Here is a 17274-nt window from a genome sequence, read left to right as displayed (position 1 = left end):
TTCATAAAATAATGCTCTTTCTTTCTTTCTTTCTTTCTTTCTTTCTCCCTCCCTCCCTCCCTCCCTCCCTCCCTCCCTCCCTCTCTCTGGAAATGAATGTTAAAAGAGAAAGGAACAGGGGAATGCGAGATAGTAGTCATTTGCTTTGATTCAGTGATAAAACAGTTTTAATTTATTAGCAAATAAATGATCCCAGAATCAATCCTAGACATACTTTATTTTTTTAAAAAATATTTTTTATTACATTTTCCAGGTTCAGAAAACAGAAAAAAAAGAAAAAGAAAAAAAGAACTCCAACATTCAAAAACTTTTTTCCATAACCAAACGGACTTCCCCACATCTCCCTCACCCTGCATTCTTTACAATAAAGATATCAGCAAATTATTACCTTGTTTCATGCATTCTTTTGTACTTTTCAAATATTATATTTTGGATTTTAAATACTTATTGTCAATTTACTTATACCTTGTATTAAATATAATATTACTTTAAACTTTAACCCTTTCATACTTATAACTTAGGTTCCTATATCTCTAAATCCTGATTGCTGAAGCTAGATTTTCCAAATCATGCCAATTCTTAAGATTCATATAGCTTATAATATTTTTGTAGATAGTCCTTAAATTTTTTCCAATCCTCCTCCATTGTCTCTTCTCCCAAGTCTCGGATTCTGCCAGTCATTTCGGCCAGTTCCATATAGTCCATCAGTTGCGTCTGCCATTCTTCCAGTGTGGGCAAATCTTGTGTCTTCCAGTGCTTTGCGATGAGTATTCTTGCTGCTGTTGTTGCATACATAAAAAAAACATTCTGTCCTTCTTTAACACTTTCTGGCCGACGATGCCGAAGAGGAAGGCCTCTGGTTTCTTGGTGAAGGCATACTTAAATACCTTTTTTAGCTCGTTATAGATCATTTCCCAGAAGGCCTTCACCCTCGGACAGGTCCACCAGAGGTGAAATAATGTCCCTTCAGCCTCTTTACATTTCCAACATTTGTTATCAGACAGGTGATATATTTTTGCAAGCTTGACTGGGGTCATGTACCACCTATATATCATTTTCATAATGTTTTCCTTTAAGGCATTACATGCCGTAAACTTCATTCCGGTGGTCCATAACCTTTCCCAGTCCTCAAACATAATGTTATACCCAATATCCTGCGCCCATTTTATCATGGCTGATTTGACTGTCTCATCCTGTGTATTCCATTTAAGCAGCAAGTTATACATTCTCGAAAGTACCTTAGTCTTTGGTTCAAGCAATTCTGTCTCTAACTTCGATTTTTCCACCTGGAATCCAATTTTTTTGTCCATTTTAAAAACCTCTTGAATTTGAGCATAATGTAACCAATCTCGCACCTTATTCTTTAATTTGTCCAGGCTCTGCAACCTCCAATTATCTCCATTTTTTTCTATTATTTCCCAATATTTCGGCCAACCGGCTTCCATATTGGGGTTTTTCTGGGCCTTAGCCTCCATTGGTGATAACCATCTCGGGGTCTTGTTTTCTAATAAGTCTTTATATTTTGTCCAGACGATAAATATTGCTTTTCTGACAATATGGTTTTTTAACATTTTATGAGTCTTTACCTTGTCGTACCACAAATATGCATGCCATCCTAAAGAATTATTAAACCCTTCCAGATCTAGGACATCAGTGTTCTCTAAAAGTATCCAATCCTTCATCCAACAGAAGGCTGCTGCTTCATAGTATATCCTTAAGTCCGGCAGGGCAAATCCCCCTCTTTCTTTTGCATCTGTTAAAATTTTAAACTTAATCCTGGGCTTTTTGCCCTGCCAGACAAACTTAGAAATATCTTTCTGCCACTTTCCAAAACATTCCACTCTGTCCACAATCTGTAGGGTTTGAAACAAAAACAACATCTTTGGCAATACATTCATTTTTATAGCTGCAATTCTACCCAACAAGGAAAGTTTCAATCTTGACCAAATTTCTAAATCCTTTTTAACTTCTGACCAACATTTTTCATAATTATCTTTAAATAAATTCAAGTTTTTGGAAGACAAATTGACCCCTAAGTATTTCACTTTTTTAACCACATTTAACTCTGTCTCTTTCTGAAACCCATCTGTTTCTAAAGGTGTCAAATTTTTCCCCAAAACCTTAGTTTTGTGTTTGTTCAACTTAAATCCTGCCACCCGACCAAACTCATGAATCAGTTCTAAAACTCTTGATGCGGAGAAGGCCTTTGATAATATTTCTTGGAAATTTATGAAGAAAAACTTGGAAGGGATGGGAGTGGGACGGGGGTTTGAAAATGGAATAGAGGCAATTTATTCAGAACAAAAAGCTAAATTGATAGTGAACAATGTGGTGACAGAAGAATTCAAAATTGAAAAAGGAACACGACAGGGGTGTCCTCTATCTCCTCTTTTATTTATCTCAGTCCTAGAGGTGCTTTTGAATTTTGGTATGAAATTTACGGCATGTAATGCCCTGAAAGAAAACATTATGAAAATGATATACAGGTAGTACATGACCCCAGTCAAGCTTGCTAAGATATATCATCTGTCTGATAACAAATGTTGGAAATGTAAGGAGGCTGAAGGGACATTCTTTCACCTTTGGTGGACCTGTCCAAGAGTGAAGGCCTTCTGGGAAATGATCTACAATGAGTTAAAAAAGTTTAAGTACACCTTTCCTAAGAAACCGGAGGCCTTCCTCTTGGGCATTGTCGGCCAAAAGGTGTTAAAGAAGGATAGAACGTTTTTTATGTATGCAACTACAGCAGCAAGAATCCTTATCGCCAAATATTGGAAGACTCAAGATTTGCCCACACTGGAAGAGTGGCAAACGTAATTGATGGACTATATGGAATTGGCCGAGATGACTGCCAGAATCCGAGACTTGGGAGAAGAAACAACTGAGGAGGACTGGAAAAAATTTAAGGACTATTTGCAAAAATTTTATAAGTTATATGAACTATAAAAATTCGCATGATTTAGAAAGGTTAGCTCCAGCAATGAGAGTTGATGACATTGAAATTAGACAACATTAATGAAAGAACCAATGTTTAAATGTTTAAATAAGGATAATATATGTGTTTATAGAGTAATTGGTTAATAAGTAATTTAAACTTAAAAAGCAACTGAAAGTATAAAAGAAACACATGAAACAGGGTTATAATTTGCTGACAAATTTATTATAAAGATTGCATTGTGCGGGAGATGTGGGGAAGTCCGTTGGAGGATTGAAACAAGCTTTGGAAAAATCAGTTTTTCTTTTTTCTTTCTCTTTCTTTTCTTGTTTTTCTTGTTTTTCTGTACTGATATCTATCTGGAAAAATGTAATAAAAAATATTATATATAAAAAAAACTTAAATCCTGCCACCCGACCAAACTCATGAATCAGTTCTAAAACTCTTGATGCGGAGAAGGCCTTTGATAATATTTCTTGGAAATTTATGAAGAAAAACTTGGAAGGGATGGGAGTGGGACGGGGGTTTGAAAATGGAATAGAGGCAATTTATTCAGAACAAAAAGCTAAATTGATAGTGAACAATGTGGTGACAGAAGAATTCAAAATTGAAAAAGGAACACGACAGGGGTGTCCTCTCTCCCCTCTGTTATTTATCTCAGTCCTAGAGGTGCTTTTGAATTTAATTAGGGAGGACCGGTTGGTGCAAGGGATACAGGTCGGAGTGAAACAATATAAACTGAAAGCCTTTGCAGATGATTTGGTTTTAACATTACAGGAGCCAGAATCTAATCCTAGACATACTTTAGGCTGGAAATTACTTTTGTCACAAAGCCTGTAATGGGCTTACTCAGCATTTCAAAAATAAAATCTCAATCTATATATATATATTGCAGACTTTTCGGGGGGGGAATGTGTTGTATATTAATGCTTATATAACAGATGGCTCCCTGTGGAGCTCAGAAATCACTGCCTAACATCCTTCCTCAGGGTCTACCAGAGTCACCTGCAACTCAATGATCAAAGCAGCACCAGATGTCTGCATCTATGTGCCATATTAATTCCCTACAGTTCCTGAGAGTGATGCTATATTGTGAGCATTGTGTGAAAGTAAGCAGGCATCTAGACTGGTGCTAATGATTCCCACAACCAAATAACCCTGACCGAGTAAGAGGCTCATCAGAGGTTACTTTGCTCCAGGTCCCTCTAAGCCGCACCTGGCCGTGTTCACCATACCTGCGCCTCCCCTGGGCTTTGCATGCTTCTTCTGACATGCACACATGGGCATTTGGTCCTTAAATTCTCAAAATAGGAGATGGCCAAGGCTGGGTTGAAAACTGTGCCAGAGGCCCCATCAAAGTAGTACCCCTCCACCTTACACTGGTGAGGAGCACAAGGTCATATCCACACCAATATCGGTTTAGTCTTGCTGGCCACATGACCTGGAAAGCTGTCTGTGGACAAACGCTGGTTCCCTTGGCCTGAAAAGCAAGATGAGCGCCGCAACCCCACAGTCACCTTTGACTGGTCTTAACTGTCCAGGGATCCTTTACCTTTACCTTCTACCTAAACTACAGTTCCTGGGATCCTTTGTGGGAAAGGAATGTGCTTTGAGTGTCTGGTGTTGATGTGACCAAAATGTGGTCTCCTAGTAACTTGAGAGGCCCCCTAAACATGCCTAAGGGAGTTCCTCCATATTCCTGCTTCACTTAATCAGAAACCGAGAGAGATTTCTTCTCACCAGTGGTCCCAGACCCACCAGCTGCCTGCTTTCTAATAATTAAAAGGCATTGCTGTTCTGAAGTGGTCTGCAAAGAACAGCCATCAATCTCTCATTGGCAAGCCCTGTTCTGTGACATCACTATTGCCCTTTTTGTGTAACTTGTAGTGTACAGTGGTACCTCAGGTAACTTAATTCATTCCGGAGGTCCATTCTTAACCTGAAACTATTCTTAACCTGAAGCACCACTTTAGCTAATGGGGCCTCCTGCTGCTGCCGCGCCGCCGGAGCACGATTTCTGTTCTCATCCTGAAGCAAAGTTCTTACTATTTCTGGGTTAGCGGAGTCTGTAACCTGAAGCGTATGTAGCCTGAGGCGTGTGTAACCCGAGGTACCACTGTATAGTGAATGTCAAAATAATAGATACAAAGTAAGAACACAAGTGGTGTTGCATATGTAATACTTTACTTGATTGATTTAAAGGAACTGGGTGCTTTTGAAGCACCCAGATGGGTTTAGGCTCATTTTGAACAGAAATCACAGAGCACATTTTTATTCCTTTAAAGGCTTCTACCTCTCCCATTTCTGATCTGGAGCCTTCTTGCAGATAAATGACATTTTGTGCCAGCAGGCAGCATCGTGCCAACAATATCTATGTCTGCATTTCTGTGTGATATAAACACAGTTGTCATCTGGCGATGCGCTGGGCTGCTTCATCTCAGTATCCCATAATCTGAAAAAAAAGATGGCAGCACAAATGAATTCAAACTAAATGTTTGCTTTATTTTCTTCGTTGGAGCAATAAATATACGTATGCAGGAACATTGCGGAGATAGGTTTCTCACCAAGGGCTCCTAAGAAGCAATCAGTGATAACAGTTTCAAATGGCTACTAAATGCCTTGCAGCTATTAAATACCTTGCAAATGCCTTGCACCTCCTTTACAATTTTTAAAACTAAAAACCCAATGTTTTAGAATGTTCCTCTTGTTAGCAGAGGAAACAAGCCAGAAAGAAACCCGTGTCTGGCTTTTTATAATGTGTGAACCCAAACACATGTTTTGTTTCTCTCCAAACAAACCACTATCAGTTAACTTCCCTCACCCCTAAAGAAAACCCATTGGCTTCCACTTGCCATCTACTTGAATAGAAACAAGTCATGGGTGGTATTCACTGCTAATTCTAATCAGCCCTATTGAAGTTAATCGATTAAACTAGGTCCATGCATAATGAAGAGCAGATCCCTGTGCCTGAACTAACACGGGAAAGTTTCAAAATCTGAGTGCAAACAAAAGTGACAAGAGCTAAGTTTCTAGACCCTATTGACAAATTAAAAGTTGACAAACGAAAATGGATTTCTAGGAGTCTGTCTGCAATGAAGGCATTAAGAATGTTTATTTACAAACTCACACTTCAAGAACTGCTGAACCATCAAGCCATTCCAATCCATTCAGTTTTTTGTTATTCTTCCTTAGTCCTATCCAGAAGTGTTTCTTAAACTTAGCTCCTTCGTTGTTTATAAAGTCCTGCAAAAAAGCACAACCAGAAAGAAGAAATGAGTGTCTAGATTCCAGTTTCAAAGGTTTCCAGAGAGTGGCTCATCCCCAGGGAGACACTAAAACATTACAGACCTGTAAAATAATACTAATCTTGTGATAACTTAAAATAATACTAATCTTGTGATAACTTAAAGACGATCCCTTTTTATTATGGCTTAAGCTTTAGGGAACTAAAGTCCACTTTGTCAGATGCATCTGATGAAGCAGGCTTGAGTTCTTTAAAGCTTACCCTATAAAAAGAGGAGCTAGATTGTGTATTCCTGGCATTGGGCAGTTGAGACAGATACGGGATTTTGCTGATTTCGCACCTGCTTCTTTGGCAGCGCTCAAGGTGTGAGGACTAAGTCTCACCCAGCTGTGCCCACCTGGGAACTCAGTGCAGCATCAGGGCAGACTGGAGGGTCAGGGAGGAGCAGTTGCTGTGGTCTATAGAAATTCTCTCTCTCCAGGCTCCGTGTCCAATTGATGAGGGGAGCTAGATTGTGTGTTCCTGGCATTGGGCAGCTGGGACAGAAATGGGGTTCTGCTAATTTACCACCTGCCTCTCTGCCCAGCAGCCTCCCTGCCTGAGCTGATAGAGGACACTCAGACTGCTGGTTTTTAGGAACTTAAACATCCATGCTGAGGTGAGCGGCTCTGGGATGGCTCAGGACTTACTTCTACTTCATTGTTACTTCTTTGTTCCAGAGTAGATTCCAATGTAAAGTTCGCAGAGTAAAAATTTAAACAAATTGCAGGATCCCTCTCCCCCAATAGACCAGAGGCAATTGTATTTCATCCAGCAGAGCTTTACTGCTACTGAAGGCAAATGAGCATAATGGTGGTCACAATTCCAGTACATTCAGGATTGGCACTGTCCATAAGAAATCCAGTTGCAGCAGACCTAACTTAAACTTACAATAATTTATAATAAGCCTAAACCTTAACACTAAGCATACTATGTGCAGAACAGCACACCAGACGGAAAAGAGACAGAAAGAGAGAGTGAAACCCAGGCTCCTTCTGGCCCTACTTTTATTTAATTTTTTTTATTAAATAATATTTATTAATAGTTTCAGAGTAATAAAAAAAAAAAATACAAAAAACACTACAATACATAAAAAAGAAAAAAAGCACAAAACATAAAAACCAATACAGCAATACAACAAAAAATAAAAAAGACACAAATCCCAAATTTCATATCTTTAACTTCCATTTGCTTGTTTCATTGACCTCCTCACACCTCCCTTTTTGTATTCTAGTTTATTTAGTTATTTCAGCAAATTCTTTCCATCTTTCTCAATTTTTGTTAAATAATTTATCTTAACAATTTAACCTAATAATTAGCTCAACAAATCCTTTCCATCTTTCCCCATATTCTGTTATTCAAATTACCTTAATTTATTTAACCTTATCTTACCATAAAGTACCTGTCAGGGGTTTAGGAGCAGAGGCACGGGCAAGGGAGGAAACAGAGAGCGAAGGGGAGGAGGCAGAAGAAAAGATGAGTGATGACGACGACCCGAGATCTCCTAGTCTTTCCAGTGAATCAGAGGATTCACAGAAAGGAGCACCAGTGGCCAGGGCAAGGGGGGCACCCCAGGAAGATAGAGCCAGAAGGGACTCAGGGGGGAGCAGCTGGAAATCGGGACCAGCGTCACCGCCAGGAAGCAGGGAAGAGGAAGGGAGCCAGGGGGGAAGCGCTGGCAGCTCACCACAGGAGGGAGGGCATGAGTCAGGAGTGGCCACACCTCCATCGGGGAGCGAAGAAACGGTTAAGAGGAAGGTGGAAGGTTGGGCGCGCGCGCCAAGTTCAAATGCAGAGGAAGGCGGCGCAGTAAGCAGCCCCGAAAGGGAACCAGGTCCTAAAGCCCGGCGCAAGGAGGCAGGAGGGTCCGGGTCAGCGTCAGAAGAATCCCGGAAGGAGGAGGCCCCGGGGGGTAGAGGGACCCAGAGGAGGACAGTCAGGCGGAAAAGGTGGAGCAAGGCTAGGATATTAAGTTGGTGCTCACGGGGCGGAGACTCAGACGGAGCTTCGCCGATCTAGCTACTAGACGTAGAGTTTGCGCGCAGCAGCGTGAGAATGGAAACTGTAATTCAATAAAGACTTTTACCTAATGATCGCTGGCTAGCGTGATCCTCTGTGAGCTAGGATCTTCAAGCAGCTCTGACAGTACCTTAAAGCTTGAATCTTAATACTCAAATATACGTAACCCCTAATATCATTTCTGCTAGAGTCATATAGTTTCATTCCAACATTTTCCTTAATATTCATTGATTTTAGGCTAATTCCCCAAATAAAAAAATTTCTTTATAAATTTTCTTCCAATCTTCATCCAACGTCTCTTCTTCCTGGTCTCGGGTCGTGTCAGTCCTTACTGTCCATTCCATCTAGTCCATCAACCTGGAAGTCTTTTGTCCGAGGCCCTTAAGTCTCTTCCATGTCCCTTCTGCAGATCTTCTTCTTGTTGTTTATACTTGCCCTTTTCCTTGTCATTTGTTGGTCTCTTTCTTAATTTCTTTCCTTTCTCATTGAGGAGTAGGTCTCTGGGGGGTTCCAACCCAAAATTGTCTCCATCTCCCTTCATCAAACCCACCCATTCCCCACAGCCCCACTCCCCACAGTCATCAATGTAATCAAAAAAATATTTAAAAACATATTTTAAGGTCTCTCCAAAGTTAGGACCCTCTTCTGCTCCAGACTCCCCCTGGCCCACTCCAACTTCAATCTTCAATGACAGCGGCTTATACTCCTGTAGGGCCTCGGGTTTCTCCATTTGTATTATTTGAGGTGCAACCGCATCCTCCTCCATTATCTTCTGCACTTGCCCAGTCAGTACAGGTTCATGAGTTGGTCCCTGAATGGTTTCTGTATCAATATTCCCTGTTTGTCCACAGTTGTTAACCACAACAGTCATCAAGTCCATTTTCTCATTCATCAAATCCATCTTCTTGTGCATCTGTTCCAGCAAGGCACTTGTCTTGCATAAAGCAAGCACCCAATCTTCCTCCCAGCTCATCTTTAGTCAAGGTCAGAAAAGACTGGTCCCACGATCTTAATCTCACAGCTGTTGAGTCCTCAAGTAAACTGCAGCAACAATTTAACAAGCTCCCTCTAGGGGAGACAATTTCTATTTGTATCCATTTTTTTATGGCAAGTCCAACAAAGGAAAATTACTTTCATTTTTCAGATATTTTGTTTTTTTAGAATGCAAAAGGCAACATTGGAATCAGTCTATTTCTCTTCTTTAGCTATCTGTCAAAGTATTCCATTCACAGTCAATGAACCTCTCCAACTATTTCTGTCTCTGACACCCCGTTCCCAGGTTAGAGACGGTGGAAGTTTATCCTTCTTCACTCCCTCTCCTGCAGGGGTTAAACAAAGTTCTCCCCCCTTTTCTCCTACTTCCAAGGGGGTTTCAGTAATTATAAATGAAGGAAATTAAACTTTTTTCACGGCTTTCCAGGCTTTAGCTTACAAAGTTTTTGCTTTAGTCTATATACAAAAAGCGGAAGGCGGACTTCCTGTTTTGAACCTTCCCACTTCGATGGCAAATTAAGATATTTCTTGATCCAATTTTCCGTTTCTACTCACGGGTACTTGTTTTGAATCCAATTGTCCACAGGAAAAAGTCAGCACTCTCCGGCAATGGCTGTGCAGCTTCACTCCGTAAAAATAGCAATCAGTTCGCAGCACCACGCCACTCACCCCACTTCGCTCCAGCGCCCCAAAAAGGGGTTCCCGGTGAGTAGGGGGGTGCTCCTGGTGCCCTGCCGAACCCCACATTCCCAGGCTTCCTCCGCCTGGGATTTCTAGCGGGTCCCCACCTTCGCCGCGGCGGGAAGACCCAGTTTCTACGGAGCCCGTTCCTCCGATCGGAGGAACTCCGCCATTCACTGATGGTGCTGACCCGGAAGTCCCTTCTGGCCCTACTTTTATAGCCAGTATGACCTTGACTGAAAAAGATAAGAGAACCAGGCTGTACTCAGCTTCTTTGAAAGCATAACTCAAACATCATGAACTTTCTGCTTGTTTCTTTCACACAGAGAAGGTTCCAGAACCTTATTGAATTAGAATAGGAAAGATCTCTACACATCTGATCAATACTTTTTGTACTAAGAAATGCAAACTGAGAGTTACTGGCCCAAGGCGTGTGGCAGGCCACATTCTGGACCTATTTCTCAAGTAGGCAGGAACAAGGTGATCTGAAAGTGGGGGATATTCATATCAGCCCCTTGTCATGGTCAGAATGCTTCCTGTTGAGATCTTCTCTCCTCTGCAGAGGCAGAAGACCTATTTGGATGGTCTACCCTTGGAGGCTAATGGATCCACTGACTTTTCAGACAGCTCTGCTGGTTTTTCTGGATGATATGACTGGTGCTCCAGTTGAAGCCCTGGATTACCTCTGGAATATCTGAATGGCTTAGACTATTGATATCATTCAGCCCACATTTTACCAGCTTCCTTGCAAGAATATCATGGGGGACTTTGTCAAAAGCCTTACTGAAATCAAGGTACACTATGTCCACAGCATTCCCCCGTAACTCCAAGCTTGTAACTCCATCAAAAAAAGAAATGAGATTCATCACACCAACTTGTTTTTGAGAAACCCACGCTGGATCTTAATAATGACAGCATCCTTTCCTAAGAGCTGGTAGATCAACTATAAGCTCCTTATGCAGCCACACAGTTTCTTTAGGTGCCTCCCACTTTTCCTGCTTGTTGCAATTGTCTTCATTTGTGCCTTCTATACTTCACCTTTAAGAAAATCTAAGCCATCTTGGACCTGCCCCCCCCTTCTCTTTGAGTATTTCTGACCATGGGATTCACACAGCAATTCCTTAAGCTTTTTGAAATCAGCCTTCTTAAAGTCCAGAGTGCATGTCCAACTACACTCAGTTTTTCTTTGCCTCTTTCTTATGAAACCCGGGAGAACATGATCACTTCCTCCCAAAATTGCCATTACTTCCACTTTGTCCATCAGTTCCTCCCTTTTGGAGATGACCAGGTCTGAGAGAGATGATTCCCTTGTTGCACCTTCTGAGAAATGAAATTGTCAGTGAGGCAATGGAGGAATTTGTTGGACCTTCCATTCTTGGAAGAGTTTGAATTCTAACAAATATCAGGGTAGCTGAAGTCTCCCATGACTACTATCTCTCTCCTTTTTGAATGTTTGGTCATCTGCTCTAGGAAGTCCTTATCAAAGTCCTCTGTCTGGAGGGCTATAGCAGACACCCACAGTAAGGCCACTGTTCTTTCCCTCACCTACAATTTTTACCCATATACCTTCATCCTGCTTTCTATGCTCCAGGTCATGGATCTCACCACAAGTGTACATATCCTTTACATATAATGCTGCTCCTCCCCCCTTCCTGTTTGGTCTGTTCCTTATGAACATGTTATAACCCTCAATTTCTACATTTCAGTCATGACTCTCATCCCACCTGGTTTCAGTAATGCCTATTAGACCATATTTGCCATCCTGTATGAAGAGCTCATTAGTAACATTGTATTAATGTAACATTTTAATGTGTATCTGTGTAATATTTTGTCTATATTGTATGTTGTTGCTTCTACAGTGGTGCCTCGCAAGACGAAAAGAATCCGTTCTGTGATTCTCTTCGTCTAGCGGTTTTTTCGTCTTGTGAAGCAAGCCCATTGACGGATTAGCGGATTAGCGCTATTAGCGCTATTAGCGGCTTTTAGTGGTTTATCTGCTGATCGGATCAGCTGATAAGCGGCTTAGCGGCTTAGAAAAAGGGGGGGGGAACCAGCAGGAACTCGCAAGACATTGTCGTCTTGCGAAGCAAGCCCATAGGAGATTTGTTTTGCGAAGCACCTTCAAAACGGAAAACTCTTTCGTCTAGCGAGTTTTCCGTCTTGCGAGGCATTCGTCTTGCGGGGCACCACTGTATTTCTGTACACCTCTAGGATGCTCCCTTCATTGGAGCACAGACCTTGTAAAGGTGCTTCTCCACCATTCTTCTGATCACAGAAGAGTTAGAAACAATAAAATGCTCATGTGCAAAAACAAAAACAAAAAAAACAAAACACCTGTGAGACTTTTTCTTTGCTTTTTATGCATCCCAGTGTTCTGCTAACCTGTTCTTCACCATTGCTGACAGAAATTAACGAAGTTTTTTTCTTAATACAATGCTTTCTGGACTCTTCCCACGATTGTTTCTCATTGGAAAAGTAGTACAAGGCTCTATTATGCATCTTCCATTGTGGGTCCTTCAGCAATTCAGCAATCTTGCCTTGAGGCCAAGGCAGCGATGCAAGAGTAGCAGAAAGAGAAAAGAAAGGAGGATATTCAGTAGAAGCCAGCTTATGCGTTCATGCAGATTAAAAAGCAAGAGCCTATCGGGTAAAAATGTATTGCTCGCTGAATTACAGGACACCCCAGTACATCATATCAAAGCTGCAATCCTGCAATAAGCCTAACCTCTGAGTAGGCAAATACATGAGCATGTTTACTTGACTAGTAGACACAGATCCATCTTCACTGTGATATCATTACTTTCCTTCCCCTTTTGGGGTGTGTGTCCATCAATGGATTTCTATACCAGTAGGGCTGAGCAAGACCCTCTCCCCCTTGCTCCAGGGCCCAATTCAGAACCTTGGGTCCAGGGAAGGTTGCTCACCTTGGATCCAAAATCCGAAGCAATATTTGGAAAATGTAAGTTTCAACCCTCCCTTTGGCTTGCATTGGGAAAGCACGATAACCATAACTTTTGTGTTTTCTGTTTCACCAGGTGCCTGAAAACTGCAAACATAGTAGCCCCCAACGCAGAGATTCAGTCCTTCCCAGTTTCAGGCAGATTCAGAGCCCCTAAATGGGTATCTTTATACATCTTTATACATCTTCAAGGTCAGGAGCTCCTGGTTATGAGCTCTCAGAAGCTGCAATCAGCTACATAGAACTGCTGCAGGCTGCTAACCCAACTCACTTCCTCATCCAGCCTGGCTTCTTCTCCTAAGTGCTCTTCTGCTGCATACAACCCAGGTTGCACTTTGGTTCTACTCTTCATTTGCCTTATGACCAATTTGGCCAATAACCCAAATACAGAAATGTGATTTCAGCTTTTATATTTCCATTGGCAATTTTACTCTTCCAACGGAAACAGCTTCCTTTCCTATTCCCAAAGCTGGTAAGTTCAATTAACCTTCTGGAGTGGAGATTGAGAAAAAAAAATGCACTAAATATTGTGTTTTTAACCAAACATACATCTCAGAACCAGCTTCAACTACAGCTCAGGGGCTGTGTGCATTGGATGGTAGAACATCTGCACCTTCAGGAGCTCTGTAAAAGAGGATTTCTTTTTAATTAGGTGCTGAGCCTCAGAGCGAGTTTCCCCCTGTGCTCCAGTTTTTCAGCACCACAGTCGCAAAGTAACTCACCGATATCAGATTTAATTTCATCGTTTAGAAGAGTCGAGTTGAGCAGTTCGTCTGCTAAGCCTTGAGCTACAGCGAGTATTTCCAGGTCTAAAAGGTTTGAAACAATTCAAATCAGGGGAATCATACTATTAAGAAACCATTTCTCAAGAGTTTGCCACACCCTGGCATGAAACAAGAAGCAGAACTTTGGACAGCAGCACCAGTCCAGTAGCAAAAGCCCTCTGGGAACACACAGTTGAAGAGATTAATGCCAGTACAGGGCATAGAGCTGCTTTGCACCATTAGTTATGTCTGTCATCTATGGTGGATGGAGAAAATGCTGGCACTATTTGTAAACTTTTATTTATTTATCCAACGAAAGTAGCAACAGGCATTATTTAAGACAGTTTCATTGTGAAACCTGCTCCAGACTTTCAGTGCTTTTAGCCAATGAGCAAAGTCAAAGTTTTGATAAAAAGGAAAGCCCTGTTAATGTACCTACATATAAAAGGTAAAGATAAATGTAAATGACCCCTGGACAGTTAAGTCCAGTCAAAGGCGACTATGGGGTAAAGCACTCATATTGCTTTGCAGGCTAAGGGACCTGGCGTTTGCCCACAGACAGCTTTCCAGGTCATGTGGCCAGCATGACTAAACAGCTTCTGGTGCAATGGAACACCGTGATGGAAGCCAGAGCGCATGGAAACGCCATTTACCTTCCTGCCACAGCAATACTTATTTATCTACTTGACCTGGTATGCTTTCAAACTGCCAGGTTGGCAGGAGCTGGGACAGAGCAACCGGAGCTCATTCCATCGCACAAAACCGCTGACCTTAATATCTGCAAGCCCAAGAGGCTTGGTGGTTTAGACCACAGTGCCAACCCTGCATATAGCCTTTGTATGCATACTTGAACAAGCAAGGTCTGTAATCAAAAATGCCGGACAAGAGTTGGCCCAGCAACTGCAACAGCAATCCCTCTCTCTGTTCAATGTCATCTGTGGAAATGGTAGCAGTGCACATTATGTACACACATGCTTCTGATTTTGTGCAAATATGAGGGATCCAGCAGAGCATATTTTAAATAATTGTGAGAACTGCAGGAGATGGGATGGAACTTTTGAGGGCACAGTGGGCATAGAAAGGGGAGCAGCAGAAAGTGACTATTGCTCCACCAAACCAGAAATACAGTAACAGAACAAAGCATTCACAACTCCAAGTAGAGCAGTTTGGAGCCTGATTCCCCCTACCTCAAACTTTTGAGTCCACGGCTCCCTTGACCAACTACATTCTTTCTGTGGCACCCCTGTGAGGCTCAGGAGTCCAGTTATGTTACCCCTTGCCTGCAGATCTGGCAGCCTCTCACCCTTCTGTGAACACTCTCCCTTGTGGAGTGTTCCCTCAGCCTCCTCTCCTTTCTCCTCTCCTGTCTTTGAGAGTCTTCCGGGCAGTCACTGCTGCCACCCCTGGCCTCTGAACTGCCCCCCACCCCAAAGAGAGATGCTTCCTCACACTGCCTCACAGGGGCCTGGGACTTGTCTGTCCATTCCCAACAGCAAGGGCAGGTGAACTGGCTGTCTGGGCTCCCTCGCCCACTTGCTTGCTTACTTCAATCCCGCTTCAGCTCCTGGCAACCAGCAACCCCTGGCCAACCCCAGAGGCACCATTTGCTTGGGGAGCTTGTAGCCAGGGCTGCTGCAACAAACAACTGTGCAAGTCATTGGGAGGCAGAGATGTGTGTGATGGCCTGAGACTTGGACTCGGAGCTGGAGGAGTCTCATTCCGCACCAGATCCTCTGCATCAAGCACCAGCTGGGCTGAGTCAGGGGCCTGACCCTGCCCTGGCTCCAGATGCGGGGATTACCTCGTTGCCTTCAGCTGGGCCATCACTTACAGCTGCTCCACTACCAGTTGGGTCAGGAGAGGCTGAGGGGGCCTCTGGGTCTAGTAACCCACCGACATCTCCCGAGCTGCAGAGACTGAGGTCTGAGAGGAGGAGAGACCTGAGTACTCGCAGGAGGAGTGCTCACCTTTGGGCTAAACAGGGAGGTGAGTCGCCAGGAGATCAGGACTGGCCGTTACCCCATCAGAGATAAAAGGCTGCCAGACCCCGCCCCAGGTTGCGGGAGGAACATTGCTGCTTGCTGGAACCTGCCTGAGACCCTGTGCCTGACCTTGCCTGGTTTCCTGCCTTGGCCCTGTTGGACTGACTCCTCACGGAATCCTTGGATTCAGGGCCAGACCTGGACCACGTGGCTCAGGTTAACCCCCAGGCCCAGCACAATGTGAGAGGGCATCAGAGGAGGGAGGGAAAGAGAGACAGAGGCCAGTGTTGCCCGCGGCACCCCTAACCATCATTCAAGGCACCCCAGAATGCCACGGCACACTGGTTGAAAACCACTGCCCTAACGACTTTACAGGGGGGAAAGCATCACAATTGCTGTTGCTTGAGGGTAACATCACGTAGAGTAGACCATGCAACTTAAATGCAAACACACAGAAAACTCCAGTGTGGACAAGTGCTAGAACTGTCCATGTCATGTATCTGATTTCGAATCCCTTTTATGTTCCTTTCCTGCTGGGATGCCTCTGGCCAACACAGGGTCTCTCCAGGAGACATGGGTTCTTGGGTTTGTGTTTTTTGGATGTTGTGAATGTAGGTGTTTGTGTAGGGAAAGGGGAGCCAGGAAAACTTCCCACTCCCATTGAGTTTCGATTTTAGGTTAGCAGATTTTTCTTCTTCTGCCAGGTCTTTCAGTGATTGCCTTCTAACAAGTTTTTGTTACCAAGTTATGCATGTGGGGTGTCATGTAGATCGTTCTGTGATCTGCCTGGCAACCTATGAGTGAAGGATGGGATCTAAATGCTGAAAATAAATCAATACCTCCCTCAAAAGACCCATCGTCTGATCATCACTTTACACTGCATTAAACTTTTGCCAAAGCAGTTTTTCTTCCAACTGAGCTGCATCCCTGAAATCACTTCTGCTGGGAGAAAATACCCCAGGGTTGGGAAGAAGGAAAAAGAAGGAGATTCCCTTCACATTCCTCCTGCTTCACATTGCTTACCATCCACGCCTACAGAAGATGGATCATATCCTTCAACAAAATTCCGAATCTGTTTTACTCCAGAGAAGATTGCCTGTTAAGAAATTTGTGGGCACTTTTCATTTTCCTCTGACCCTACTTTTTACAACTCCTCGCCCAAATCATTTCTATAAACAACTCATGATAACACAGCATTCGTCTGTTAAAGTGGCATGTAGCCCACAACAGCACAATGCAACATTTGTTCATAGCTAAGGTGCCAAATTAATATTTCTTGTTTTTGTCACACAAGACTAACATGGCTACTCTGAAAACGTTATCATAATGCCAATTCCTTCACATTTAACTGTGATTATTTAGAGCAGTTCCGTTTCTTTGGGGGTTCACTGTTCTTTCTGCTATCAAAAAAAGAAATGCACACATGATAAAAATTATATTGAAGACCTAGTGATCAAATTCCATCTCCTGACGCAAAACACAAATGTGACATTTATTTGTTTAAAACATTCATGTAACACTAATGTACAGTATAAAACACTTTTGAAAGGCTTGAGGATACAATTTAGAATCTGACTATGTAGTAATAACATTTCCCTACCTTACATTGCTCCTTTTTGGATGTTGTGACACCCTGTTGCACTTGTCTTCTCTCCACC

At 42.8% G+C, this 17274-nt stretch overlaps 1 protein-coding gene across 1 annotated transcript; it reads right to left on the bottom strand.

Moving 5' to 3' along the window:
* Positions 1-5097: 5097 nt before the first annotated feature.
* On the bottom strand, positions 5098-16709 carry LOC308594806 (C-type lectin domain family 12 member B-like). The gene is made up of 5 exons (XM_081208242.1): positions 16640-16709; positions 13593-13679; positions 12294-12448; positions 6063-6178; positions 5098-5387 (listed from the first exon to the last, which is right to left on the bottom strand). The coding sequence occupies exons 3-5, from the start codon at positions 12408-12410 to the stop codon at positions 5225-5227; spliced, it is 396 nt and encodes a 131-aa protein (XP_081064368.1). The 5' UTR covers positions 12411-12448; positions 13593-13679; positions 16640-16709; the 3' UTR covers positions 5098-5224.
* Positions 16710-17274: the final 565 nt, after the last annotated feature.

The sequence above is a fragment of the Podarcis bocagei genome, assembly GCF_964188305.1.
Source record: "Podarcis bocagei genome assembly, chromosome: 9".
Lineage (NCBI taxonomy): Eukaryota > Metazoa > Chordata > Lepidosauria > Squamata > Lacertidae > Podarcis > Podarcis bocagei.
This window is presented reverse-complemented; position numbering and strand designations above follow the sequence as displayed.

Excerpts from the sequence above, each read along its gene's own strand:
- LOC308594806 (XM_081208242.1), bottom strand. The coding sequence starts at position 12,410 with ATGCATAATAGAGCCTTGTACTACTTTTCCAATGAGAAACAATCGTGG. Across the intron at positions 6,179-12,293 it reads TCAGCAATGGTGAAGAACAG|GACTTTATAAACAACGAAGG; the intron begins GTTAGCAGAACA and ends GCTTTTTTGCAG. Across the intron at positions 5,388-6,062 it reads GGTTCAGCAGTTCTTGAAGT|ATTATGGGATACTGAGATGA; the intron begins GTGAGTTTGTAA and ends CTTTTTTTTCAG.